This window comes from Moschus berezovskii, chromosome 21, assembly GCF_049115385.1.
Source record: "Moschus berezovskii isolate FMDL1 chromosome 21, NW_MosBer_1.0, whole genome shotgun sequence".
In the NCBI taxonomy this organism is placed as follows: Eukaryota; Metazoa; Chordata; class Mammalia; order Artiodactyla; family Moschidae; genus Moschus; species Moschus berezovskii.
Genome location: NC_142480.1, coordinates 47452986 through 47480859, shown reverse-complemented (window position 1 = coordinate 47480859; position 27874 = coordinate 47452986). Strand labels below are relative to the sequence as shown.

Here is a 27874-nt window from a genome sequence, read left to right as displayed (position 1 = left end):
GTGGGTGGAACTTGCCCAGTTTCTGCCTGACTTCCCAGACTTACAAGGAGTTGCTCCTCACAGGTTCGGGAGAGCAGGAAGGGGCCCTGGGGACCCTGACGTAAGGAGGGTTGAGCTCTGGGATGAGACAGGCTGTGCCAGGGCTTGCCTGGCCGCCCCTTTCAGTTCTGGGCCCTGACTTTGCCTTTCAGCTGCGAGGTCTGGCACATGGAGGACGACACACCAAGAGGAGGAGAGTCCATCTCTCTCGCCTCAGTGGCCAACGGTTTGGACAACAGGGGGGCTGAGCTGTTGGAAAGTCTGGTCTGTCCCCTCCCTCATCCTGGTTTGCCCCCCACCCCCACCTGGTGGGAGGGTCCTTTATTCACCATCTTCCTCCCACCACTACCTCCTCCTCTCCTCTTTGCTTGAACACTTGGGAACAGCCCCTCCCCAACCCCCCCAGGGTTTTGACCTCCCCCCCACCCCCTGCACAAAGCAGTCTCCTTCATCACTCAGGAAACATCCCTGCACACTCACCACGAGCCAGTACCACCAGTCCTTGTTGGAAAGGTCAGGGAATGGCTCCACCAGGAAGTGACATTTGAGCTGTGATCTAAAACATACGGAGAAGCCTCACGAAGAGGGCATGGGGGAATCTCTGGGGAAGCCCCAGCCTCTGAGGAGCCAGCAATCTTGTCTTGGCTCTGGAATGGCCAGGTTGAGGCCCCCCACCTAGTACTTTGGAGCCTAGCGTGACACCCTCTTCCTTCCCAACCTCCTGTTGAAAGTGAAAGTGTTAATCTCTCAGTCTTATCTGATCTCTGTGACCCCATGGACTATAGCCAGCCAGGTTCTTCTGTCCATAGAATAGTGGAGCAGGTAGCCATTCCCTTCTCCAGGGGATCTTTCCGACCCAGGGATCGAACCCTGGTCTCTTGCATTGCAGGGAAATTCTTTATCGTCTGAGCCTACCTTCTGTTACCAAGTCCAAGCTCGCTCTGCTTGCCGCACACAGGCCAATGAATCTGAGAGACAAAGGGCTGAAGCACGGGAAAGACTTTATTCAGGGAGCTGAGAAAATGGTGGGCTAGCACCTCAAAATAACCATCTTATGAGGTCTGGATACCAGGTTCTTTTATAGATCAGAGATGTCGGGAGGTGAGGAAGCCAAGAAAAAAGCCATTAATCTTGCAAATATTTCCTAGAATGGCAAGCCTCAGGCATGAGTGTGTTAATTTCTTCCTTCCTGCCATCTACAGGTGAACAGGGTCCTGAACAAAGGCACTTTAGTTTAACAGTCAAGCAGAGGGGCAAGGTCCCCTGAGGCAGCCCATTGTATATGATTATAATTTAAAAAAATCAACAAAAAGCAAGTCAAAGGAATAGTTCCATCATGGGGTCAGAATTGGCTTCTTCTCAGCAACATTGGACCACCCCCCCCAGCCCCACCCTCCAACACAGACCTTGAGCTCCCTGAGGGCAGAATGAGTCTAGCACAGAAAGAGTACACAGTAGGTACTCAGGGCACACTCTTTGGAATTTACTTCAGTTCCCTCTGGTTGTTCCCTGTGCCTAGCCCCACCCCACCCCCAGCCCACTCCTGATGTGCCCTTGGGCACACTGGTGGCAGCCGGGGTCTCTCCGCACTCCAGGTTCTCCTCCATAGATCTCCCTTGAGGCGGGAGGCACACTCTGCTCCTTCTCTGGTGGCTTTAGGAGGAAGGCCGAGACCCTGGCAGCAACTTAAGCCCTTCGGAAGTTGGGGACAGCTGGAGCAAGGCTGGCCCAGAGCCCTCCTCGGGATGGTAGGTGGTCTCCAGGAGGGACATGGGCAGGCTGGCTTGGGGAGGAGGCCCATGTGGGGAGCAGAGGTGGGGAATCCGGCCCCCTGATGGGGAGGGAGCTCCCTGAAACTTTGTTGAAGGAAGCAGTAAACATGTTTTAGAAACAAGTGAGTTCTGCTGGCCTCTGCCTCAGAGGTGAGCCAGGCCAGAGTTTCCCAACCTGCTTTGAAGCAAGTTTCCATTGGGAACCTCAATTTATACTGGGGGGCTGCTCTGGTTGAAACTGGATGGGGCCCCTGAACCAACCTGGCCCCCTGTCAACTCCCCAGCTGCCTTCTACCCCATCCGGCTCTGGGGCACCTCAGGGAATCCTGAGGCTTAGTTTGAAACCCCCTAGCCTGGCCCAGGCCCCTTGTTTTGTTGCAGGAAAGGGAACCCCTTCCAGGGCCCAAAACTGGGCTCTTGTCTAACACTCGGAAAAGAATTGTCTGAGGAGACATGTGCTGACAAAGCAAGAGACTTTATTGGGAAGGGCACTGGGTGGAGAGCAGTAGGGTGAGGGAACCCAGGAGAACAGCTCTGCCACTGGCTCGCAGTCTGGGTTTTATGGTGATGGGATTAGTTTCTGGGTGGTCTTTGGCCAATCATTTTAATTCAGAGTCTTTCCTGGAGGCACACGCATTGCTCAGCCAAGATGGATGCTAGCGAGGGGGATTCTGGGAAGTGGACGGACACCCGGTGTCTCCTTTCCACCTTTTCTGAACTCTTCCAGTTGGTGGTGGCTTATTAGTTCTGTATTCCTTATCAGGATCTCCTGTCATAAAACAACTCATGCAAATGGTTACTATGGTGCCTGGCCAGAGTGGGCGGTTTCAATCAGTGTACTTCCCCTAACTGTTGCACATGGGGAGGCTGAAGCCCAGGGAGGGAGAGAAACGGGCCCAGGTCACACAGGCAGCAAATGGAGCCTAGGGCTTGGCCTGCTGACACCCAGGCCTACTGCGAGGTCCTCACTGGCCAGATCCTGAGCTGATGAGAACATGACGCCAAAACACGGCCTCTGTGCACTGGTCCCAAATCAAACTTCAGAGACAGAGTTTTGAGTGAAGCAGAAAAGAATAAGTAGCTTGGTTGCTTTGCCAGCCAAAGGGGGACACAGCAGGCTCGTGCCCTCAAAACTGTGTGTCCCCACCCAGCTGAATTTGGTGAGGAGTTTTATAGCAATGGTTCAAGGGTGGGGTGCTGACAAGATTAGGGTGTGTGCAGGGCCTGCATGCATGCCTTTAATTGAGTCTCAGGTGATCTCTTGATGAACTTCTCTGGTTTCCTTAATCTGGCCTCAGGTGGTCTTTTCTGGAATGAAATGCTGACATTTTCCATTTGTTGGGTTTTAGTTAGGTAAAAAGCTCAAAAATATCCTTGTGTGTGTTCCTTGAGGCTGAACCAGGACCTAACCCAAGGCTGCATTATTGTTTCTTGGCTGCTCCTCCCTTTGTCTCTGCCTCCACTCCCTTCCCTGATTAGCAGCTGCTCGAATCTGCCCTTTGGGGACTCAAGGAAGGTCATGGATGCTGGAAGGTTTCTGAGCCCAGGAGCCCCATAGAGTCCTGCAGTTTTCAAGCATGGAGCGGGGGCAGAGTCTGTTTGTCTGCCTTGGGGTGAGACTGAAGAAAAATGCCTCACTTAGGAGTTGGGGAGATAGTGAAAGACAGGGAAGCCTGGTGTGCTGCAGTCCACGGGGCTGCAAAGAGGCGAACATGACTGAGCCACTGAATAGCAATAGGAGGTGAGAGGTGGGGACGGAGAGAGGAGAGTTTCCTTAAAAAGTGGTGACTGAATGAGTGTGAGGGAGCATCTCCTGTATGCTCAGGCTGGGGGCCTCAGAGGCCATTCAGGTCCCCAGGGACCTATTCAGTCTTTCCTCTGGGGACAGCCAAGTGACCAAGTGACCAGACAAGAACTGCTATTTGCTCCAGGTGCAGAAGGCAGTGGGGATGCCAAATGGCTGCCGGTGGGCTGTTGATACTGCCCTCTTTCTGGGAGGAGCTGTTACTCAGAGGATAAGTTTCCACGGGTATAATAAATGCACAGCTGGGTGCCTCCAAAGGCTCCTTCTTGCTCCTCAGACAGGTGGAAATGAGACAGCAGGCGAGGCAGCCATCGTGGTTGGTGCATTTCTATACATGGGTGCGGTTCTTCTTACTGTCTCAGTTCATTCTTTCCCAAGCCCTGGAGCCTGGAGCGTCACTGTGGTAGTTAGTGGTGCTGCTCCAGGCCGAGGAACAGCTGGTACAGTCAGAGAGGCCGGAAGCAGTGAAGGGTTGAAGCAGTGAAGGGCTGAGTCGTGTCCGACTCTGTGGCCCCATGGACTGCAACACACCAGGCTTCCCAGTCCTTCACCATCTCCCAGAGTTTGCTCAAACTTATATCCATTGAGTCGGTGATGCCATCCAACCATCTCGTCCTCTGTTGTCCCCTTCTGCCTTCAGTCTTTTGTAGCATCAGGGTCTTTTCCAATGAGTCACTTTTTGAATCAGGTGGCCAAAGTAATGGAGCTTCAGCTTTAGCATTAGTCCTTCCAATGAATATTCAGGATTGATTTCCTTTAGGATTGACTGGTTTGATCTCCTTGTAGTCTAAGTGACTCTCCAGAGTCTTTACCAGCACCACAATTCGAAAGCATCAATTCTGCAGTGCTCAACCTTCATTATGGTCCAACTCTCACATCCATACATGACTATTGGAAAAAACCATAGCTTTGGCTATGTGGACCTTTGTCGGCAAAGTGATGTTTCTACTTTTTAATATGCTATCTAGGTTTGTCATAGCTTTTCTTCCAAGGAGCAAACGTCTTTCAATTTCATGGCTGCAGTCAAGTCATTCTAAATTCCCTCTGAGCTGGGGTTGACCTTTGGCCCTGTGGGATGTCAAGGCCACTGTTGCCCTTTTTCTGGGGATGAAGCTGAGTGGCTTCTGCCTGGAAGTGTTGAAGATCCCCACAGGTGTGGGAGTCTGGTGGGAGAACCTCTCTTAGACCCTGCTGGTCTTCTCCCCAGGAGAAGGAGGCTGCAACCAGCCCTGAGAGTAAGACACTTCTGCAGGGAGCACGCACAGCTCTTCCGATGGATCTGCATGGGCCTGCTCTGTACTGGTGAGCTCTGGGCCCAGCCCCTTCCAGGGAGACAGTCACTCCTGCCTAAGCCCCCTGCCCCCACCACCCACGTTTCAGCCACCTCCAACCCAGCTGTCCATGTCTCAGGGCAGGGTCATTCACTTACCCAACAACTTGACAAAGGTTTTGAGCACCAACTCAGGGCCAGCTCTTGTTCCAGAAGCTGGGATCTATGAATTAAGCCAGACCAGATCCTATTCTCAAGGTAACTCTCTGATCAGTAAGGGAGAGGGGAACATATATTTCCACAGAGGGCCATCTGGGAGCACCAGGAAAGGATCATGGGGGTGGTTGGGGGGTCTTATAAGAGCAATTAGCCAGGTAAAAGGGGAAGGAAGAGGAGGTGGAGGGACACATGAGCAAAGGTGGAAACCTCAGCATGTGGGCAGCTGATAAAGAGTCGAGCGGCTGGAGGTTGAAGTTCTAGACCAGGAGAGCCAGAGGGGGAGGCTGGAGGGATGAGAAGGCCAGGTACTGGGAAGGGGATTGAAGAGACTTGGATTTTACTTCCAAGGCCAGAGAGAGCCATTGAAGGATTTAAACAGGGAAGTGGCAAGCTTGGATTCACATTGTGGAAACCCAGAGGAGGCAGGCAGGAAAGACGGGAAAAGGAGACAATTGAGAGCCACTATACACGTGGGATGGAGGGGGTGGATCTGAGAAATCCTCAGGAAGCCACACCAATCAGACCTGGGAACTGTTCACCGTGTGGGACGAAGGGGGCCCTGGAATCCAGGAGTTCTGCTTGGGCCACGGGGTGGGTGATGCTGCTCACCAGATCCAGGGGTCACAGGTGGAGGAGGGGGTCTCCGCTGGGAAGGTGATGGTGAGTTGTTTTGGACAATGTGTGGAAGGAACTGCTGCCAGGCACTCCAGGAGGAAAAGAGGCTTCCCAGGAGTGCTTGGAGAATGAATTGAGAGGTGGCTCATGGATGGAAACATGGAGACCGGTCACACAGTAGGAGATAGAGACGGTGAGGGGCCCTGAGCCAGCCTGAGAAGGCGTGCAGGTGGGGGCAGCAAGCATGGGACCAGGAGCAAAGGGTTGCCAAAGGGAGGGAAAGTTGGCCAGCATCTCTGCCGTGAGGAGACCAGCAGGACAAGGATGGAGCAGTGCCTGTGGACTTTAGGGACAAGGAGATCATGGTGGCTTAGGGCAGAGGTGCTGTAGCTGGATTGGAGGACAGGAGGGGAGGTAATGTAGACAGTAAGTCTACACAGCTCTTCTGAGAAATTTTTTTTTATGAGAACTGGGTGGGAATACGCATTTATTTATTCATTTTTGGTGGTGATAGGTTTTTGTTGCTGTGCATAGGCTTTTTCTAGTTGCGGTGAGTGGAGGCTACTCTTCATTGCTGTGCGGGAGCTTCTTATTGCGGTGACTTCTCTTCTTGAGAAGCACAGGCTTGAGGTGTGTGGGCTTCAGTAGTTGTGGCCCAGGGGCTCATTAGTTGTGGCTCAACAGCCCTAGAGCGAAGGTTCTGTAGTTTCGTGCACAGGATTAGTTGCTCTGCAGCATGTGGAATATTCCCAGATCATTGGCAGGCGGATTCTTATCCACCACGCCACCAGGGAAATCCTGGACAGGAATATTAATAGAAGGGTGTGGCAGTTTCAAGGAAGAGGGTGTGTTTGTGAAGGGAGACACTTTGACCAGCTTTCTGAACTGAGGCAGGGAGTTTGGGGAAAGAAGGGGCAGGTAAGCGAGGTGGCAGAGGTGACCAGTGGAGCAAGGTTCCCTGGGCACAGGGAAGCAGGGTTCCGGGGCCCAGGCAAGGGCACATCCTCATGGCTGCAGGCTTGCCTCGGCATGGAAGGTGGAAAATAGAAGGGGGAGGGGGTGTGGTTGCCCAGACCTTCGTGGGGGCTACATAGGGGACAGGACAGGGACACATGACAGCAGTGGCCCCAGTCTTTGTGATTAAATCAAAGTGGGGTTCCCTGCTGAGATGGGGCTGGTTCATGGCCCTGGCAGCTTCCTCCTATGGATGTCGGATGCGGTGAAGACTTCCTGAGGCAGAAGCTGAGCAGGGCCTTCTGGTTCCTCTTGTGTCCACCTTCACTCAGACCCAGATTTGTTTCTCTCGAAGAAATGGCTGAATTCCAGCTAGCAGATCGTGGAAATGACCATCCCCGTCCTACTTCCCCTTCTGTCTTGGCTGTCAGGAGCTCCCTTCCTTCCTCCATGTTTGGGTGATTTTGATTTCCTCCAGCTCTCTGCTGTCTTTACTGTATCATGTCTTCTATGATAAGGCTCATCACGGACTTCTGAAGCAGGCGTGGTACAAGCTCATGTTCTCAGCACTTGCTTTGATTCCGAGCTATGGCCTCCTCGCCTTAGGCGGGCTTTCTCCACAGATGCCAAGATAACATTGGTGGCTGACTGACATGGAGGGCCTCAGTGTCCCGGGTCTCAGAAGAGGGTGCCTCTTGCCCATATTTCTGGAGGTCTACGATGGGCATACCTTAGGTCATGTGCTCCTCCCTGGTCCTCCTCCCGTGAAGAGGGTCAGGCTCTGCTGGACCACAGGGGTTAAGAGTGTGTCAGTTCAGTTCAGTCGCTCAGTCGTGTCTGACTCTTTGCGACCCAGAGTGTGTAGGGGCGCCTGAAAGGAACAAAGTCCTGTCACCAGAGATTACAGGGATCTTAGAAGGATGAAAATACTTTTTAAGACTCTTTTCTTCCCTGTCCTGCCTGGAGGACCTGTCTACACAGCCCCATCTCCTACATGCTGTGCCAGTCCCTGCTGGCCGCAGACAGACCTGGATTGGTATCCCAGCCCGATTTCCTCCCTGCGTGAATCAGTTTGCTTCTCATCTCTGGACGGGGATCACACAGTACTGACCCACGGCTTGGTTGTGAGGAGTAATCCTGGCAGTGCTATAGAGTGCCGAGCTTGGCACCTCTCTCCTGCCAGCTCCCCCTCCTCTGACCTCCCACAGCCCTGCACCTGCATCCCTGCCCTGCCCTGCAGAGCCTCACCTGTGTGCTTCTACCTGACACCATACAGTTGTCCCCGTCTTTCTGTGTGAGAGAAAGGTAACTTCATTTTCCATAAGTCAACTTATTTTCTATTTCAATTTCCTTGTTCCAAGTGAGGGAAGGAACTGAATTATCTGTCAGTTTGAAACATCCTTTATCCCTTTCTGCAGGAGTCCCTGGTGGGTACTTGGGTGTGTATTGAGTTGCTCAGTCGTGTCCAACTCTTTGCAACTCCATGGACTGCAGCCTGCTGGGCTCCTCTGTCCATGGGATTCTCCAGGCAAGAGTACTGGAGTGGGTTGCCATTTCCTCCTCCAGGGGATCTTCCTGACCCAGGGATCGAACCCATGTCTCCTGCATCTCCTGCACTGGCAGGCAGATTCTTTGCCACTGGGCCATCTGGGGGTGCTTATCCACTATCAGTTTTCAAGTATCCGCTAGCCTGTCCATTTCCCCAACTGGTCCTCCGTTATCTGCCACTGCAGGTAGCCATGGAGACCCTCCCAGGAAGTGGGCCTTCCTCTCTGAGCCTCTCATAGAGATCACTTCGGTGCCTGCTTCCATGCCTGCTGAGGTGTGCACACCCTCAGAAGCCTTCTCTGGCTCTGCTTTTCCACACCCCCATGGTATTTCTCTGTGAAATGTTGCTGCCTCCCTGGGGCAGGGCTCTTTTACTCGCAGTGCCACAAACACACCCAGGCCTTTGCCTCCTCCCCAGGCTCAGACCCCGTTTCTCTGGGACCCAGCGGTATCCTCTAACTAGTCTGGCAGCAGAGTATGTAGGGATGACACTCAAAATTTTTTATCTGCTGGAAAGGCTATAAGTCTTTTCAGTTCTTCAAGGGCCCTGATTCTTTTTTTTTTTTTTTTTTAAATCACTAGGTCTTTATTTTATTTTTATTAATTAATTTAGATTACAATATAGCTGCTTCACAATGTTGCTGTGCTTCTTGTGCATGAGTGCTCTATTGCTTCAGTCATGTCCTTCGTGATGCTATGGACTGTAGCCTGCCAGGCTCCTGTGTTTATGAGATTCTCCAGCAAGAATACTGGAGTGGGTTGGCATGCCCTTTGACCCAGAGATCAAACCCACATCTCCTACAGCTCCTGCATTGCAAACAGATTACTTACTGCTGAGCCGCCGGGGAAGCCCTGCTATGCTTCTATTGCATAGCAAAATGAATCATCCATACATGTACCTATATTCCCTCCCTTTTGAATTTCCCTCCCATTCAGGCCACCAGTGCATTCAGTAGAGTTCCCTGTGCTGTACGGTATGTTCCCACTGGTTGTCTATTTTATACGCATTATCAATACTGCATATGTGTCAACCCCAGTCTCCCAGTTCCATCCCACCTCTTTCCCCTCAAGGGTCCTGGCTCTTGAAATTCATAAGCCAGGGGGAGATATTTCTCCTCTGCTCTCCGCTATCATATTCCTTTCTTGAAGTAGAGCACAGATGGGCCTAGCTGCTCAAATGGGGAGAAGGGCAAAGGGGGAAAAGGAAATTCCGGGAAGAAAGATGATCATTGATTAATATTTAGAATGAGATCCTGACACACGGAAGTCAGTGCCTTTCTGGAGTAGCTGACTTATCTGTCTCTGTCCTCCTCAGAACCTACCAAGGCTCTAGAATGTGGCAGGCGTTCCACTGATGCTCAGAGATTCGTGCTGTCGTGTGTGTGTATGTGTGTGTGTGCGTGTGTGTGTGCGTGCTATCGCCCACTTGTGTCCAACTCTTTGTGACCCTAGCCCACCAGGTTCTTCCTCTGTCCATGTGATTATCCCAGCAAGAATACTGGAGTGGGTTGCCATTTCTTACTCCGGGGAATCTTCCTGACCCAGGGATCAAACCCATGTCTCCTGTGTCGGCAGGTGAATTCTTTACCACAGAGCCACCTGGGAAGCCTCATGCTGTCTTATCTCCTCCTTAAACACCTCCCTCACATTTGGTCAGCACTTTAGAGTCTGCAAAGCCCTTTCACACACATTCTAAGCCGAGACGATTGTGCTCATTACCAGAGAAGAAACTAAGGCTCTGAGAGCTCTGGCTGGGGTAGGTGGAGCGGGGGGTAGAGCAGCAGGGTCCCAGAGAGGCCAGTGTTGTTATCCACAATCCCTTCTCTGTTTCATCCTCCACCTACTCCCAGCATACACTGCCTTCCTGCTGGCTGCCTGCATCCTGAATTTCCAGAGGGCCCTGGCACTGTTCGTCCTCACCTGTGTGGTCCTCATCTTCCTGGCCTATAGCCTGCTCAAGAGGCTGCTGGGGCCAAAGCTGCTGAGGTGTGTCAAACCTCTAGGGCATCCCTGCCTGAAACTCTGGTTTAAGAGGTAAGTGAGTCCCCAGGGGGTATGGGGGTGGGTGGGTACATGGGCGGAGGGCCTCTGAGTCAGCTCCTGTGTCACGGCCAGGGCTGGGTGAGGAGGACTTTGGTCCTGTCCCAGCTGAGGCTCCTGGGTTGTGGGAAGCCCACACACTTTCTTGCCTCTTGGGAGCCCTGGGGCAGGTCTTGCTGGGTAGCTTCAGAGGCAGCCTTGTGGTGTCTTTGTGGTATTTTGCCACTTCCCATCTGATTCTCTGCTCCAGTTACAGTAGGTGGCTCTCACGCCTGAGGACAGGAATCAACAGTTTCCTAAATTCAGAGATCCCAGTCCATTCAAGCTGGGAGGGCCCATATAAGTGCTATGATCAGATCACCTGGAGCCTTAGTGAGATGTCCAGCTGCTGGGGACCACCCCGGCATCTGATTCAGCAATCTGAATTGGGGTCCAGGAGTCAATATATTTTTTTCAACTTTTTGTATTATATTGGAGTATAGTTGATTAACAATGTTGTGATAGTTTCAAGTGTACAGCAAAGTGATTCAGTTTTACGTAAGTGAAAGTGAAAGTGGTAGTCCACTCAGTAGTGTCTGACTCTTGGCAACTCCATGGAGTGTTCAGTTCAGTTCAGTTCAGTTCAGTCGCTCAGTCGTGTCCGACTCTCTGCGACCCAATGAATCACAGCACGCCAGGCCTCCCTGTCCATCACCAACTCCCGGAGTACACTCAAACTCATGTCCACAGAGTCGGTGATGCCATCCAGCCATCTCATTCTCTGTCGTCCCCTTCTCCTCCCGCCCCCAACCTTTCCCAGCATCAGAGTCTTTTCCAATGGAGTGTAGCCCGCCAGAAAAGAATACTGGAGTGGGTTGCCATTTCTTTCTCCAGGGGATCTTCCCAACCTAGGGATCAAACTCAGGTCTCCTGTATTGCAGGCAAATTCTTTACCATTTCAACATGTGTCTATTCTTTTTCAAATTATTTTCCTATTAGTTAATATTTTTAGTTAGCCACAAGGGGATTCTGATGTAGCCAGCAACTTTCCTGAGCAACAGTTTGAGATCCTTTTGTTCTTTGTTTTGTTTTAAATAATTATTTATTTATTTAGGCCGTGCCGGGTCTTAGTTAAGACATATGGGATCTTGTTCCTCGATCAGGAATTGAACCTGGGCCCCCTGCATTGGGAGAAAGGAGCTTTAGTCACTGGATCACCAGGGGAAGCCCTTGGGTTACCGAAAGGTGTGGCGTCTGGCTGCTCGCTGCCCCAAAGCCAGTGAACAGGCCAGGTTGGTGGAAAGGAAAATTTGCTTTATTTCAGATGCCAGCAACTTGAGGGCAGGACAAGTTGTTCAGGGACATCTGTCCAAAGACCGACTTCCCCCCATGACAAGCAGTGGGTGAGAGCTTTTACAGGCAGAGAGGGGGCTACATGTTGAAACAGTAGTCATCTTGGACAGTCATCTTCAAATTGGTCATTGGTGGTCTGACCAGCGTCATCTTGATTGTTTTAGGTATAGTTAATCTTCAGTTCCAGGGTCGGTTTGCCTCCATTTCTTTGAGGCCAGTTCTCGGAACTGTGGCAGCTTATGTCATTGGTACAGTCTGGTCCATGTAGTTAACTTCTTCCACCTGGTGGGGGGGCTAGTTTCAGTATCTGTAAGATATTCACAGTTCACAGGAGATGGCTCAGAATATTATCTATGACCCTTGAGAAGGAACTAAAGGTCCTTGACTCTGCTTAATGACTACATTATTGTTATTTGGTCTCCTTTGACTGTTTTCCTTTGTTTCTGCATTTCTCATTTCTCTGATTATTCTTTAACTAAAATTTTACACAGACAAAAGGCAGGCAAAGGACCTGGGGGGTCAGAGATCAAGGACCATAGCGTCCTACTGTGTCTCACCAGGATCCCCTGGTTTTTAAACTGGGTTCCTTAGAGTTCTGGAAATTGGAGGTGCCAGAGGGCAGGTGAGGGAGATTGGAGAGGGGAACATCAGACACCCCTCCTCCCAATTTCCATTTCCACCAGGCAACTCTGTTTTATAAACAGGCTTCAGAAAACATTTTAGCTGGGGAAAAAAATGTTTCTATGGCTTCAAAGAGGTACTCTTTTTGTTGATGAAGAAACTTGTGCCCAAAGATACCCAGTGACTAAGCCAGGCAGGTGCAAGGCACAAGGGCGTTTCCCAAAGTAAGACCTACATACCACAGAATGCTTTAAGTCAGCCTAGAAACAAATTCTTCATTTTCTTTATAAATAGATTTGTTTTTACATTTGCCTTCTGTTTATTAAATAGATTTATAAGAGGATTTATTTTTATAGTCATCTTCTCTTTATGACAAATCACTGATCCTGGTTTTCCACTTGAGGTATTGTTATCAAGTTTCCTTTAAAAAAAAAATACATGCAGATAAGGGAGTTCCCTGGTGGTTAGGATTTGATGCTTTTCTTGTAATGGCCGTGGGCTCAATCTCTGGTCAGGGAACTAAGATCCTACAAGCCATACAGCATAGCCAAAAAGAAAAAAGCAATCACAAGATACCATTTCCCATCTATTTAGGATAGCTACAATGAAATAAGACAGATTATAGCAAGTGATGGCAAAGATGTGGAAAAATTTTAAACCCTCATATACTCCTGATAGATATATAATATGGTATGATGCAACTGCAATAGAAAACAATTAGTCAGTTCCTCAAAATATTATCCGTAGAGTTGCCATACCCAGCAATTCTACTTCTAGGTTATATCTGAGAGAAATTAAAACATATGCCCGGACTTCCTTGGTGGTACAGTGGATAAGAAATTCCAAATTTGATGAAAATTATAAACCCAGGCATCAAGAAACTCTACAAACCAACGGCACAAGAAACATGAAGAAAATCACACCAAAGCACATCATAATCAAATTGCTTAAAAACATCAATAAAGAGAAAAATCTTGAAAACAGCTAGAGGAAAAAAATATATGTTCAGAGGAACAATATATGGATGATGCCAGATTTCTTCTCAAAAACAATACAAATGAGAAAACAGTGAAACTGTAAAAAACAGAAATGAAAACAAAGTGTGTCAATTTAGAATTCTTCACCAGTGAAATATCCTTCAAGAAAGGAAAAGTGGGACTTTTGCAGATATACAAAAGCTGAAAGAATCAGACATTAAAAACCAGAGATGCACTATAAGAAATGTTAAAGGACAGTCTTCAAACTGAAGGAAAATGATGCCAGATGAAAAGTTAGATCTAGATGAGGGAATCAAAAGTGTTGGAAGGGTAACTATGTGGGTGGATAAAATGACTTATTTTTCTTATTATTTACATCTCTCTAAAATCAACTTATAAACCAAGAATGGAACAATGTATGGTGGAGTTTATATTATATGTCGAAGTAAACAACCATATTACAAAGGCTAGGAGAAAAGAAATGAAATTAGACTGCTGTAAGATTTTTATACTGCATTTAAAGTATATAATATCACTTCACAGTAGATTATGATAAACTAAAGATATATACTATAAATGCTAAAGCTATCACTAAAATAACACAACAAAGAATTATAGCTAACAAGTAAAAAAAAGAGATAAAGAATGATTTTTAAACAGTTAATCTGAAAGAAGGTAGAGCAATAGGAAAAGAGGAACAAAGATGGGACAAATAGAAAATAAATAGCAAGATAGTAGATCTAACCCTTTCCTATACCAATACTCACATTAAAGGTACAGACCAATAACCCTCATGAACAAAGATGTAAAAATCATTTTAAAAATTTTAGAAAACCAAATATAATACTACACAAAGGGATAATATGTCATTAACAAGAAGGATTTATCCCAGGAGTCCAAAGTTGGGTTTACATTAAAAAAATCAATCAATGTCATCTTATTAACAGACTATAAGAAGAAAAACAATATGACGATGCCTATAGATAAGAGAAAGCATCTGACAAAATTCAGTATCCATTTCTGAAAAACAATTCTGAGCCAACTAGCAATATGAGGGAACTTCCTCAATCTGATAAAGACCACCTACCAAAAAATCTACGGTTAATCTCATACTTAATTGTGAAAGACTGAGTGCTAATCCACTGAAATCAAAAACAATATAGGAATGTTCACTCTCACCACCTTTTCTTTTCTTTTTTAAAAAAAATTTGGCTGTGCTGGGTCTTAGTTTCAGCACATGGAATCTGTAGTTGCAGTATGTGAGATTTAGTTCCCCAACCAGGGATTGAACCCTGGGCCCCTGCAGTGGGAGCATGAAGTCTTAACCACTGGACCACCAGGGAAACCTGTATTCTCACTACTTTTTTTCAACATTGTACTGGAGGTTCTAGCTTGTGCAATCGGGTAAGAAAAAGAAAGAAAAGGCATGGAGATTAGAAAGGAAATAGAGCAGGTTTTCTTCATAGACAAGGTTGTTTACATAGGAAATCCTATGTGCTTGCATGCTAAGTCACTTCAGTCATGTCTCACTCTTTGAGAGTCTACGAGGCTCCTCTGTCCATGAGATTCTCCAGGCAAGAATCCTGGAGTGGGTTGCCATGCCCTCCTCCAGGGGATCTTTGCGACCAGCGATTGAACCCTCATCTCTTTTCCGGTATTGGCAGGTAGGTTCTTTACCACTAGCACCACCTGGAAAGCTTGAAAATTCTATGTAATCTACAAAACGCTAGTATAACTATTAAGTGAGTTTAGCAAGGTTGAAGGGTACAAGCTTAACATGCAAAATACAATAGTATTTCCATATACTAACAATAAACAATCATAAATTAAAATTATAAATGTCATTTCGAATAACATAAAACATATGAAATACTTAAGGATAACTCTGACAAAAGACCTCCCAACCTGTACATGGAAAACGAGAAAACATTGCTGAGAGAAATATATAATAAAAAGACTTAAATAAATGGAGCAACATATCAAGTTCATGGATTGAGTGACTCAATATTATTAATATATCAATTCTCCTTAAGTTAATCTATAGATTCTAATAGTATCTTAATCAAAATTCTAGCAGACTTTTGGAGTAGAAATAATAAGATGATTCTAGAAGTCATATGCAAATACCAAGAGCCTAGAATAGCCTAGACAATTTTGAAAAAGATGAACAAAGCTGATGCATTTCACTAACTGTCCTTAAGACTTATTATAAAGATACAGTAATTAAGACAATGTGTTGTTGCCATCAAGACAGACAAATAGATCAATGAACAGAACAGAGTACAGAAATAGAACTACATATATAAAACCAGTTGATTTTTTGACAAGAGTGCTAAGGCAATTCAGTGAAGAAATAATAATTAGTTTAACAAATTCTGCCAGAACAATGGGATATTCATATGTAGAAGAAAGAAGAGAAGGAGAAGGAAGAGGAGGAGGAGAGAGAAACAAACTCGATCCATGCCTCACATTATATTAAAAAATTAACTGAAAATAGATGATAAACCTAAATGTAAAGCCTGAAACTATATAACTACTATAAGGAAACATAGCAGAAAAATCCTTGTGACCTTCAGACTTAGAGAATGAACTTATGATTGCCAGGGGGAAGAGATAGTTAGGGAGTTTAGGAGGGACATGTACACATTGGTATATTTAAAATGGATAACCAACAAAGAACAAGAATAGCACAGAGAATTCTGCTCAATGTTATGTGTCAGCCTGGGTGGGAGGAGAGTTTGGGGGAGAATGGATGCATGTACATATATATATATTGCTGAGTTGCTCTGCTATGCACCTGAAACTATCATAACATTGTTAACCAGCTATATTCTTATATAAAATAAAAAGGTTTTTTTAAAAAAAATGTTTAAAAATAAGAAAAATACAATTAAAACCTACAGCTGTAAGAATAAAAGAAAAAACACCTTCCCCCCAAAAATAAACCTCCAAACATGCATTTAAGTTTTTATAACACCAGTTAACTTCATGCATAACAGTAAGTAAAGAGGCATACAGGTGGCTCAGAGACAAGGCAGAAATTATGCCAGTGGAACTGGCATAATAGGAGTTTGGAAAACACACCAGAAATAAACAGTGAACTCTGGGGTTAGCTTGCCTGTGTTCAGGTCCTGGGTCCTTCTCTTACCGGCTGGTGACTATGCATAGAACTAGTTAAGAGAACAGACCTGCTGCTAGAGTGCCTGGGTTGAATCTCAGCTTTGCTGCTTTCTAGCCAGACACGACTGAGCGACTGAACTGAACTGAACTGAACTGAAGACAGGTGGCCACAGGCAAATTAATTTTTACATTTCTAGGATGAGGACAATTACTATAGGTCTCTCAGCACTCAGCATGGTTCCTGGCACATAGTAGGAGCTCAGTGAACTTCAGCTGTGATTAGTAGTACCCAGGGAGTTGAATTTAAGGGCTCTTCAATTTAAGAGCCCTGAACCTGGGCTGCCTGCTAGACATTCAGGGCTTCCCTGGTGGCTCAGATGGTAAAGAATCCACCTGTAATGTGGGAGACCCAGGTTCTATCACTGGGTTGGGAAGATTGTCTGGAGAAGGGAATAGGTACTCAGTCCGATGTTCTTGCCTGGAGAATCCCATGGACAGAGGAGCCTGGCGGGCTATAGTTCATAGGATTGCAAAGAGTTGGACATGACTGAGCTACTAATACAGGAAGACAGACATACTCCTGGACAAGCAGATCCCAGGGAGGGAGACATGGCTGTAAAAGTCACTTTCGGTCATTGGTCTCAGGTACTCAGCTCTGTATCCCTGACTGACACCACCACTTCTGGGCTTTAGGGAAGCAGAGCCCATGGCCCATGGCACTGAGTTCCAGCCCACACAGATCGCACCTCACCCTGGCAGGGCCAGAGGCTGGCTGAGCTGAGCATCACTACAGCTATGAGAATTCCTGCTGTGTGCTTGGCACCATGCTAAGCTGAGTACCCACATCCTCTGATTTAGTTTTCTCAGCAATCTTGAGAACTGGGGGTGGGAGGGGTCTTTGGCTTCATTTACCTGATGAGGAAACTAGACTCAGAGAGGCTAGGTGCTCTGTCCGAGGTCACACAGCACTCTCCCCCTTCTCTTCCACCAGCCCTGAGTACCCTTTCCTGGGGCCCTGGGTGCTAGTGTGTGGGGGTGGGGAGATGCTGACAGTAATGACTCTCCGCCCCTCCCCTGCAGGGGTCTAGCCCTTGCTGCTTTCCTGGGCCTGGTTTTGTGGCTGGCTCTAGACACCTCTCGGCGCCCTGAGCAGCTGGTGTCCTTTGGCGGAATCTGCGTGTTCGTTGGCCTCCTCTTTGCCTTCTCGAAGCATCACCGCGCAGTGAGTGCTTAGTTGTCAGGCCAAGAGGGGGCTGCAGCCCCTTCTCTCTCCAGGTCCCCTCCCTGGTTCACAACAGAGTGGTTAACACCTCCCCCCAGACTCCAGAGCCACACCTGGGCAAAGGGATCACTGCTAAGAAGTCATTCAATGCTGAGAGGTTATCCAACCGTTAGGTGTCCAGCTCCCTTCTTCTGGGGAGGAGAAAGTGCTTGGAAGGAGTGGGGTCAGAGTGGCTGGGAGCCCTGACTATGTGGGAGAGATGGGGAGGGTCCAGACAGACAAAGGTTATGCTGAGGCCAGGGTCTGAGGCTGTCGTTCCGCCCACCCAGCCGATGCCCTGGGACCAAGTGCCATGGCTCCCGGCTGGTCCTTGGTTAGATCTGGCCCTGCCCCGGCCCATTGCTGCCTTGTAGCCTGTTCTGCACTCCATGGGGGATGTAACCATTGGCAACAGGCCCACAGCTCCGGCTGGGTCCAGGCCTCATCCTGCAGGCTGACCGAAGCTCCCAGAGCCCCTCAGCAGTGCTGTGCCATCTGCCCTCATCCACCTGCTCCCTGTGGACCTCCCCAGCTGCCGAGCTCACCTGGACCTTTCTCTCGGGTGGCAGGTGTCCTGGCGGGCTGTATTCTGGGGTCTTGGACTGCAATTTGTACTCGGACTCATCGTCATCAGAACAGAACCGGGGTTTATTGCATTTCAGTGGCTGGGCGACCAGATCCAGGTATGTACATGGGGTGTAGCTGCCTGGGTGTCTTGGGTTGCCAGGGGATGGAGGAGAAACCTCTGCAATGGAGGGAGGTGGCCTGGACTGTGACCAGGTGGTGGGTGTGTGTGGGGTCCCAGACCCCTGGGCAGTGGGAGGCTGGGCAGCACAGCCACTGCTTCCCTCAGTCCTGGTCCCACCTGCCCAAACAATCAGTCCTTTCAGAGGGTGGCCTGATGTGGAAGAGAATCTCAAAACAGGAAGGTTCCTAGGATACCCGGGCCCAAGGCTTGTTGCCCTCGGTCCTCATCAGGAAAGGAACTTACAATAGTTAAAAGTGCTTTAAAAATTGAAAGTGATTTAGTTTATATATGTGTTGTTGTTGTTCAGTCAAGTTCGACTCTTTGCAACCCATGGACTGCAGAATGCCAGACTTCCCTGTCCTTCACTTGTCTCCCAGAGTTTGCTCAAACTCATATCCATTGAGTCTGTGATGCCTTCCAACCATCTCATTCTCTGTTGCCCCGTTCTCTTCCTTCCCTCAATCTTTCCCAGCACCGGGGTCTTTTCCAACAAGTCAGCTCTTTGCATCAGCTGGCCAAAGTTTTGGTGTGTATGTGTGTTTAAAAATAATATTCAGTTTGTTGAAGTTACACTTTTTAAATTTCATTTATTGTGATGAAATCACATAGCACAAAATTTATCGTTGTATCCTTGTTTTTTTTCATTTTAACCATTTTTGAGTATCATTAAGTTCCCTCACATCATTGGGCAGTCATGATTTGCTTCTTAAAATATAAGTTATGGAGGGCGCAAGGTTGATCATATACTCATCCCTCTCTCACTGTCTCGAATTTCCACGCACTCTCTACAGGGAGGGCTTGGGGTGGGGCAGGGAGAACTCACATGTCCAGGCTCTGCCCACGCCTGCCCGCTGGCCACACCAAAGATACCTGCATGGGTGTCATGATGGAAAAAGACACTTGCTGCTCTGGGTGTGCGTGCTCAGTCACTCAGTCATGTCCAGCTCTTTGCAACCCAGTGGACTGTAGCCCTCCGGGCTCCTCTGTCCATGGGGATTCTCCAGGCAGGAATACTGGAGTGGGTTTCCATGCCCTCCTCCAGAGGGTCTTCCCTACCTTGGATAGAACTGACATCTGTCTCCTGCGTTGGCAGGTGGGTTCTTTACCACTGGCGCCACCTGGGAGGATTGCTGCTTTGGGCACACCCCTCATTTTATACACGGGAGCATTGAGGCCCAGGCAACAGAAGTCACTTGGCCTGCAGTCACAGTGCATGTTCTGGTCCTAAGTACAGGTCTCTTATAGAAGTGTGGCCAGATTGCAACACCAAGGCCAGGAGCCTGGGGTGGGACTGGCTGGGGCTGTGCCCTCGGCGGGGAGGCACAGGGGCACCACCTTTGACTGCCTTCTCCAGGCAGTTCACTGTTTGCTTCCTCCTCTGTCTCTTCTTCATTGTTCTTGTCCCAACAACTCTCATCTCAGAGTATTTCTTTACAATTTGGTGTCTCTTCTGGGAGATGTACTCAGAAGGAGCAAGTGTGGCTTTAATGATGCACATGGTGCCCCCGCTGTAAGGCCACGGCCTGGGGGCTCATCCTGCAGCCTCCAAGTCCTTCTCTTCTCCTGGACTGCTGGGAAGGCATGAGGAGCAGGCGAGGCTTCTCCAGGTCACCCCAACCTGGTTCCCTTGCTGCTGCTTCCTCCTTCTGCCCTTCTTGGCCTCACTCCTGGGTTTGGTTTTGTTTGTTTTCTCCTTTCAGATCTTCCTGAGCTACACTGAGTCCGGCTCCAGCTTCGTGTTTGGGGAGGCTCTGGTCAAGGATGTCTTTGCCTTTCAGGTCAGCTTGACCCTTGGCTCACAAAGCATTTAGCAGCCTCTGCTGGGTGCCTCCAGCTAGTGGGGCGTCCAAGCCCGGCCCAGTGGAGGGGGAGGGCTCCTGCTGGTGGAGCCCAGCTACTGGAAGCTAATGAGGGTTAAACCTTAGGGTCCTGGGAGGGGCCTGGCAATGTGCTCACCTGGGGGTATGTTTTCAGTATATTTTGGAAAACTTGCAAAAGTAAGATATATCTGTATTATTTTCCTAAAAAATGAATCCTCCAATAGTAGAATTGCCGGGAGGTTGAGGATGAGAAAAGTAGGTGGGGACATGTGAATGGCATCTGCTGTGACCTTAAGTGAAATGAAGTCGCTCAGCCGTGTCCAACTCTTTGCGACCCCGTGGACTGTAGCCTACCAGGCTTCTCCATCCATGGGATTCTCCAGGCAAGAGTACTGGAGTGGGTTATCATTTCCTTCTCTAGAGGATCTTCCCGACCCAGGGATCGAACTCAGGTCTCCCACATTGGAGGCAGATGCTTTAACCTCTGAGCCACCAGGGAAGCCTCCGACATACTACAGGAACACAGGATCCTCTCGCGTGCTCCTCCTTCAAGGCCCCTCACAAGCCACCTCTGCCAGGAAGCCTGCCCTGAGTGGCAAGCTCTCAGTCCTTCCTCTGGATTCTCCTAGACCTACAGTTCCTCCCTCCCTCCTTTCAGCAAATGTGTATTATGTGCCTTGCGCAGTGCAAAATATATTTTTAAAAAATTTTTACTAGAATGTAGTTGCTTTACAGTATTATGTTAGTTTCCACTGCATAGCAAAGTGAATCAGCAGTATATATACATATATCCCCTCTTTTGTATATTTCCTTCCCATCTAGGTCACAACAGAGCGCTCAGTAGAGTTCCCTGTGCTGTACAATGTGTTCTCATTAGTTATCTATTTCATCCATAGTAGTGTATACGTGGCAATCCCAATCTCCCCAATTTTCCCACCCCTCCTTTGCCTCCTTGGTATCAAACATTTGTTTGTTCTCTATGCCTCCATCTCTTTCTACCTTGCAAATAGTTTCATCTGTACCATTTTCCTAGATTCCACATATATGCATTAATATGTGATATTTGCTTTTCTCTTTCTGACTTACTGCAGTGCAAAATATTATAGAGGAAACTGAGATAAAGACTCAAAGACTTGTGTAATTGTAGAGCCCCAACCCTAATTTTTTAAAATTTATTTTTGGTCACGCTGTGTCTCTTTTGCTCTGTGAGGGCTTCAGTAGCTGCAGCATGTGGGCTCAGTAGTTGTGGCTCCCAGGCTCTCAAGCTCAGGCTCAGTAGCTGTGGCACACCAACTTAGTTGCTCCATGGCATGTGGAATCTTCCTAAACCAGGGATCGAACCCATGTTCCCTGCATTGGTAGGCAGGTTCTTATCCACTGGACCACCAGGATGTTCCCAGCCCTAATTTAAAACAGAGAAGCCTGTGCTGAGCATTTGATGATGGGACTGTGTCACCGTTGCTGGGTGGAACTGTGGTTATATTTCTTCTTTGTCCAATTGACTGCCCAGGCACCCACGTGTCTTTAGTAAGATCTCAAGTGTAGCTTCTCCACCTGCCTCACACCCAAATTGTCTCAGGACCCTGAGGCTACTTCAGGCTGGAGTTTCACTTCCAAATGCCAGGTGGAGAGAGAGAGAGAGAGCCTGGGCCCCGCATCCCCACTAGCTGGCCCTAGTTTCTGCCCTGTTTCCAGCAGCACAGATGGGAATTGTTGCCACCCACTCCAGCATGTCCTGGACCATTGTCACTGTGGGGCTACCGTGCAGGATCAGTTCCAGAGATTTTTGCTTTTTGTCATCACTCAGCCATTGTTCCCAGAGCCTCCCCATCCTGCTGGGGGTGTTGGGTCTCAAAATCTTCCAGCCCAAGTCATGGACTTGGCATCGCCTTCTGAGCTGGTGTCAAGCCAGTTTGTGAGTCCAGACACCTCCAGCCCGCCCCTAGCCCTGACTCAGTGTGAGGTCCTCTGGGAGCTTCGGTGTCTGTTGGCCCCAGCAGCTCTCTGGGAAACATCCACTCCATCCAAGGGTTCTAGTAACGTCAGCCTTGGGAGGAAAGTGAGAGGGACCAGGTTCCCATCCTCTCAGGACAAATTTGTCCATCATGTTTTTCTGAGATCACTTCTGTGCAGGGAGATGATCAGAGGGGCAGCCTCTGTCAGCCCCTCCAAAGGTCCCCTAACACCATCTTCCTAGGGCTGAGGCTGGGAGGGACAGCTCCCTTCACATCTGCATCTCCAAGTAGGGGCCACTCAAAGTTTCAGGGAGGAGCAGTGAAGTCCTGCTCCAGGGTGACTTGTCACGTCCACCGGACAGAGAACGGCAGTTGGTGTCTTCTCACACTTTACAAGGCAAACATATAACACTCTGCAATTTGACCTCCCCAGGCAGCCAGGTTCAAGTGTAACTGGCACAAAGGAAAGTGCCTGGGGAGTCCATTTAGGGAGAGAGTTTTAAAAATAAGGACAGTGAGAATGCCTCCTGAAGGAGGTGATATTTGAATTGGAGCCTCAGGGCAGGAAAAACATTGGCCACACAGAGATAAGCGGGAAGAAGCAATTCTTGGGCAACCGTGTGGAGGTGAGAAAGTGCTGGGCCATGTAACGTAACAGGTCATAATTCAGTTCAGTGGGTGTGTGAGCTATTTGAAGGAAAGGATGGATTAGGGGATAAACTGCAAGTGTGGTGGGGCCGTATCCTTTTAAATTTTTATTTGTTTATTGGTTGTGCTGGGTCTTCACTGCTACAAGCAGGCTTTCTCTGTCGAGGAGTGGGAGCTTCTCTCTGGTTGCAGTGCACAAGCTTCTCATTGCGGTGGCTTCTCTTGTTGCAGAGCGTGGGCTCTAGGCACATGGGCTTAAGAAGTTGCAGCATGCGGGCCCAGTGGTTGTGACACACAGGCTCGGTAGTTGCAATGCACAGGATTATTTGCTCTGCCGCATGTAGAACCTTCCCAGTCTAGGGATCGAACCTGTGTCCCATGCATTGGCAGGCAGATTCTCATCCATTTCTCCACCAGGGAAGTCCTTTAAGAGTCTTAAATGCCAGGCTGAGGCACCTGGATTTTGTTCCCCAGGAGATGAGGAGTTACTGAAGATTTTTGAGCAGGGAAGGACTTGACTGGAGCTTTGGGATGGTTGTGATTTCAATAGTAGGGAGGAAGGGTTGTAGCTGGGATGCTTGGAATAGGGGACCAGCGAGGAGGCTACCTCACAACCAAGTGATGACTCAGGGACCACTAGCCTGCCACCGTCCAGAAGAGAGGTCACCATGGGGAACAAAGCGGGGGGAATGCGGCTGAGAGACCAGCTGTATGAAGCTCATCACTTAAGCTTCACATGCTGCAGCTGTCTTTGCTCCTGCATGCTTAGTCACTCAGTCATATCCAACTCTTTATAACCCCGTGGACTATAGTCCAACAGGCTCCTCCGTCCATGGGATTTTTCAGGCAAGAATACTGGAGTGGGTTGCCATTTCCTTCTCCAGGGGATCTTCCTGACCCAGAGATTAAACCCATGTCTCTTGCATCTCCTGCATTGGCACTCGGATTCTTTACCATTAGTACCACCTGTGATTTATGTTTAGCTATTTGAGGACAAAGCCTGCTTCTTACCCTTGTTGTTGTTCTGTCACTAAGTCTTGTCTGACTCTTTGCAACCCCATGGAGTGCAGCACACTAGGCTTCCCTGTCCTTCACTATCTCCTGGAGTTTGCTTAGACTCAAGTCCATTGAGTTTGGGGATGCCATCCAACCATTTCATCCTCTGTTGCCCCCTTCTCCTCCTGCCCTCCATCTTTCCCAGCATCAGGGTCTTCACCAATGAGTCAGTTCTTTGCCTTCCTGGCCAAAGTATTGGAGCTTCAGCTTCTGCATCAGTCCTTCCAATGAATATTCAGGGTTGATTTCCTTTAGGATTGACTGGTTTGATCTCCTTGCTGTTCAAGAGACTCTCAAGAGTCTTTCTCCAGTACCACAATTCAAAAGCATCAATTCTTTGACTCTCAGCCTGGTTCTTACACTAGTGTCGGTTAACTGACCTCAAGCCCTGAAAAAACCCTGCCCAGTGCCTGAGACACTGTTTTTTGCTGAATGATGAGATGAATAAATGATGATTCTTCTGTGCATGTGGGAAGTCTCTGCCTGCTAGGAATGACTGGCTCTGTGAGCCCTTGGCGGAGAATTGGGCTTCCACACAGCCAGTCTCCCTCTGGCTGGGCCACCATTCCCCTGATTTTGTGTTCCTGAGCAGCATGTCCTTTGGCTCAAGACCAGGGCTGAGCTTTTCTTTCCTCAAACCTCCCCAGCAGAGGCCAAAGCTTCCCAAGTCCCTAGAGCCAATAACTACACACAGGCTTTGCAGCAAGCTCCAGGGCCCCTAGAAATCCGAGATGTATCACTCTGACCTGAGATTCTGGTGGAACAGAACAGAAAAGCTTAGGGAAAGGCAGTCATAAGAACAGTTACTAGCTATGGAGTGAGGACTATGTGTCAGGCACTCACTTCAAAACAGTTGGAGAAGATTCTTGAGGATCCCTTGGATTGCAAGGAGATCAAACCAGTCAACCCTAAAGGAAATCAACCCTGAATATTCTTTGGAAGTAATACTTTGGCCACCTGATGTGAAGAGCCGACTCATTGGAAAAGACCCTGATGCTGGGAAAGGTTGAAGGCAGGAGGAGAATGGGGCAACAGTGGATGAGATGGTTGGATGGCATCATCAACTCAATGGACATGAGTCTGAGCAAACTCCAAGAGATAGCAACGGACTGGGAAGCCCAGCATGCTGCAGTCCATGGGGTCGAAAAGAGTTGGACCTGACTTAGTGACTGAACAGCAACAGTGGGGGAAATAATATCATTATCCCTTTTTTACTGATGATGATACTGAGGTTGAGAGGGGGTTTTGCTTGTGCAACTTCATAAAACTAGTGAGTATTGGAATCAAGATTGGAGCAGGTGTGATGCTCTTGCTTATTAGCTCCTGTGCCTTGATATCAGGGCCCTTTCCTTGGTAGACAGTGGAAATGAAGGGGCCCCACACCTTGGGTCTTTGTTTTTCCCTTGGTTTAGAGGAAAACAGTATTTCTCAGGCCTATTTTGTTGCAAGTGATAGAAACTCACTTAAAATTTGCTTTAAAGGGAGGATACAGGGAAGACTGTTTCTTGACTCACTAACTGCAGCAAGATAGAGCCGGTGCCAGCTGAAACCAAGGCCTCGGAGTGGCCAGGCTCACAGCTCGCAGCCTCCAATCTCTGCTCATACCGAGTGTTAACTTCACTCTTTCATACCAGATCTCCTCCTGGCTCCCAGCAACACCAGATACTCATGCTTACAGCATGTCACCAGAACTAGGCCAGTTCTTCTCTGCCTGCTCCAGTTAAAAAATTCCAGGGTAGGCTTCAGATTGATCTGCCTGGGGTCATGTGACTGTTCTTGGCCCAATCACTGAGGCCAGGGCATGGGAAACTGGAATTGGAAGGGCTGGAATCTCCTGTTCCCACCCAAAGCTGGGGAGTCAGGTGCTCTGACTGAGTGAAAGCCACACTCCAAAACTCATCATTTGAAGGATTATTGCCTAGGACAAGCAGGTACTATTAACTCCCTCCTTATAGAAACAAGGCAGATAGCTTCCTGTAGGACCTGCAGCAGTTCCATTTACAGGGTACCCTTATATTCCAAGTGAGTGTCTCTTCTCTAGAATAGAAGTCTGCAGATGGCAGATACCATACCTGCCTGGGAGGAACAGCAAAGACATGGATGCTTTGATCTATAGTTCCTCCCAGCTGTAAGGTAGGGCTACATTTGGGAGTCTAGGCTGTACTTCCTGAGTGGGATGCTCAGCTCCTGACTGTATCCACTGTAAATAACAGAAATACAACTCAAATCAACTGATTAAACAAAGCAAAAACAAACAACAAAAAATCAAGATTAATTCTGATAATTGAGAAGTCCAGAGACTTCATGTCCCATTGGATCCAAGTATCCAACATTACCTGGGATTTGCCTTGCTTATATCTTGGTTCTGTGTTCTTCTTTTCTTTTTTTTAATAGAAAAGGTCTCTCTCTTTTTTTTAATTATTCATTTATTTTTGACTGCGCTGGGTCTTTGTTGATGTGCATCGGCTTTGTCTAGTTGCAGAGAGCAGGGGCTACTCTTTGTTGAAGTTCACCGAATTAGAGAGGCACAGGCTATAGGCTCTCAGGCTTCAGTAGTTGCAACTCCTGCTCTAGAGCACAGGCTCAATAGTTGTGGCTTCCCTCATAGCTCAGTGGGTAGAGTCTGCCTGCAGTGCAGGAGAGCTGGGTTCAATTCCTGGGTCGGGAAGATCCCCTGGAAAAGGAAATGGCAACCTACTCCAGTATTCTTGCCTGGAGAATTAATTCCATGGACTGAGGAGCCTGGAAGGCTCCATGGGGGTCACAAGAAGTCAGACACAACAGAGCGACTAAGCACAGCACAGCATGGGCTTAGTTGCTCTTGGGCATGTGGGATCTTCCTACACTAGAAATCGAACCCGTGTCCCCTGACTTTCAGGTGGGTTCTTAACCACTGGACTGCCAGAGAAGTCCCCAAGTTCTATGTTCTTAGTACTGGCTTTAGTTTTAGTCTTGGAGAAGCAATCTTGCTGCTGCTGCTGCTGCTAAGTCACTTCAGTCATGTCCGACTCTGTGTGACCCCATAGACGGAAACCCAACAGGCTCCCCCGTCCCTGGGATTCTCCAGGCAAGAACACTGGAGTGGGCTGCCATTTCCTTCTCCAATGTGTGAAAGTGAAAAGTGAAAGTGAAGTCGCTCAGTCGTGTCCGACCCTTAGCGACCCCACGGATTGCAGCCTACCAGACTCCTCCATCCATGGGATTTTCTAGGCAAGAGTACTGGAGTGGCTTGCCATTGCCTTCTCTGAGACTGTGGCAAAGAGATACCAGGCTTATATCCAACCAGCTTAGCAACCTTAGCAGAGAGAGAGACAGCCTGTTTTCCATTAGCCCAGCAGGAAATCTAAGAGTGGGCTCTTTTTAGGCTGGCTTGTGGGTGTATGCCATCCTTGAACTGTAGCCAGGGAAGATACCTCAGTCTGATGTGCCAAACCTGGAGACTCAGGGCTGAGAGTGGAGTCAGAGTGGTTTCCCAAAGGAAAAGAAAACTTTGTTACCAAAAGAAATCAGGGAGGAGGACTTGGGCTGTCCAAGCAGCAGCTGGCCACCAGAGCCCCGCCCTAGTTCTCTCCCATTTCAGCACTGAAAATGTCATCTTTCCAGCCTGCTGCTGGGTCCACCCCCGCCCCAGGGTTCAGTTCAGTTCAGTTCAGTCGTTCAGTTGTGTCCAGCTCCCCATGAACTGCAGCACGCCAGGCCTCCCTGTCCATCACCCAACACCTGGAGTTTACCCAAACTCAGGTCCATGGAGTCGGTGATGCCATCCAGCCATCTCATCCTCTGTCGTCCCCTTCTCCTCCTGCCCCCAATCTCTCCCAGCGTGAGGGTCTTTTCCAATGAGTCAACTCTTCACATGAGGTGGCCAAAGTATTGGAGTTTCAGCTTTAGCATCGGTCCTTCCAATGAACACCCAGGACTGATCTCCTTTAGAATGGACTGATTGGATCTCCTTGCAGTCCAAGGGACTCTCAAGAGTCTTCTCCAACACCACAGTTCAAAAGCATCAATTCTTTGACACTCAGCTTTCCTCACAGTCCAACTCTCACATCCATACTGGACCACTGGAAAAACCATA

At 48.5% G+C, this 27874-nt stretch overlaps 1 protein-coding gene across 2 annotated transcripts in view; it reads left to right on the top strand.

Moving 5' to 3' along the window:
• Positions 1-207: 207 nt before the first annotated feature.
• SLC28A1 (solute carrier family 28 member 1) overlaps positions 208-27874 on the top strand; it is a 59171-nt gene continuing 31504 nt past the window's right edge. The window contains exons 1-7 of one of the 2 annotated variants that reach the window (XM_088829605.1): positions 208-303; positions 1699-1787; positions 4823-4917; positions 10072-10255; positions 17392-17533; positions 18142-18255; positions 20021-20098. In XM_088829605.1, coding sequence (XP_088685731.1) covers positions 208-303; positions 1699-1787; positions 4823-4917; positions 10072-10255; positions 17392-17533; positions 18142-18255; positions 20021-20098 — 798 coding nt within the window. Of the gene's footprint in view, positions 304-429; positions 1065-1698; positions 1788-4822; positions 4918-10071; positions 10256-17391; positions 17534-18141; positions 18256-20020; positions 20099-27874 lie in introns of those variants that run through there. The other variant, XM_088829606.1, reaches the window with a different exon arrangement.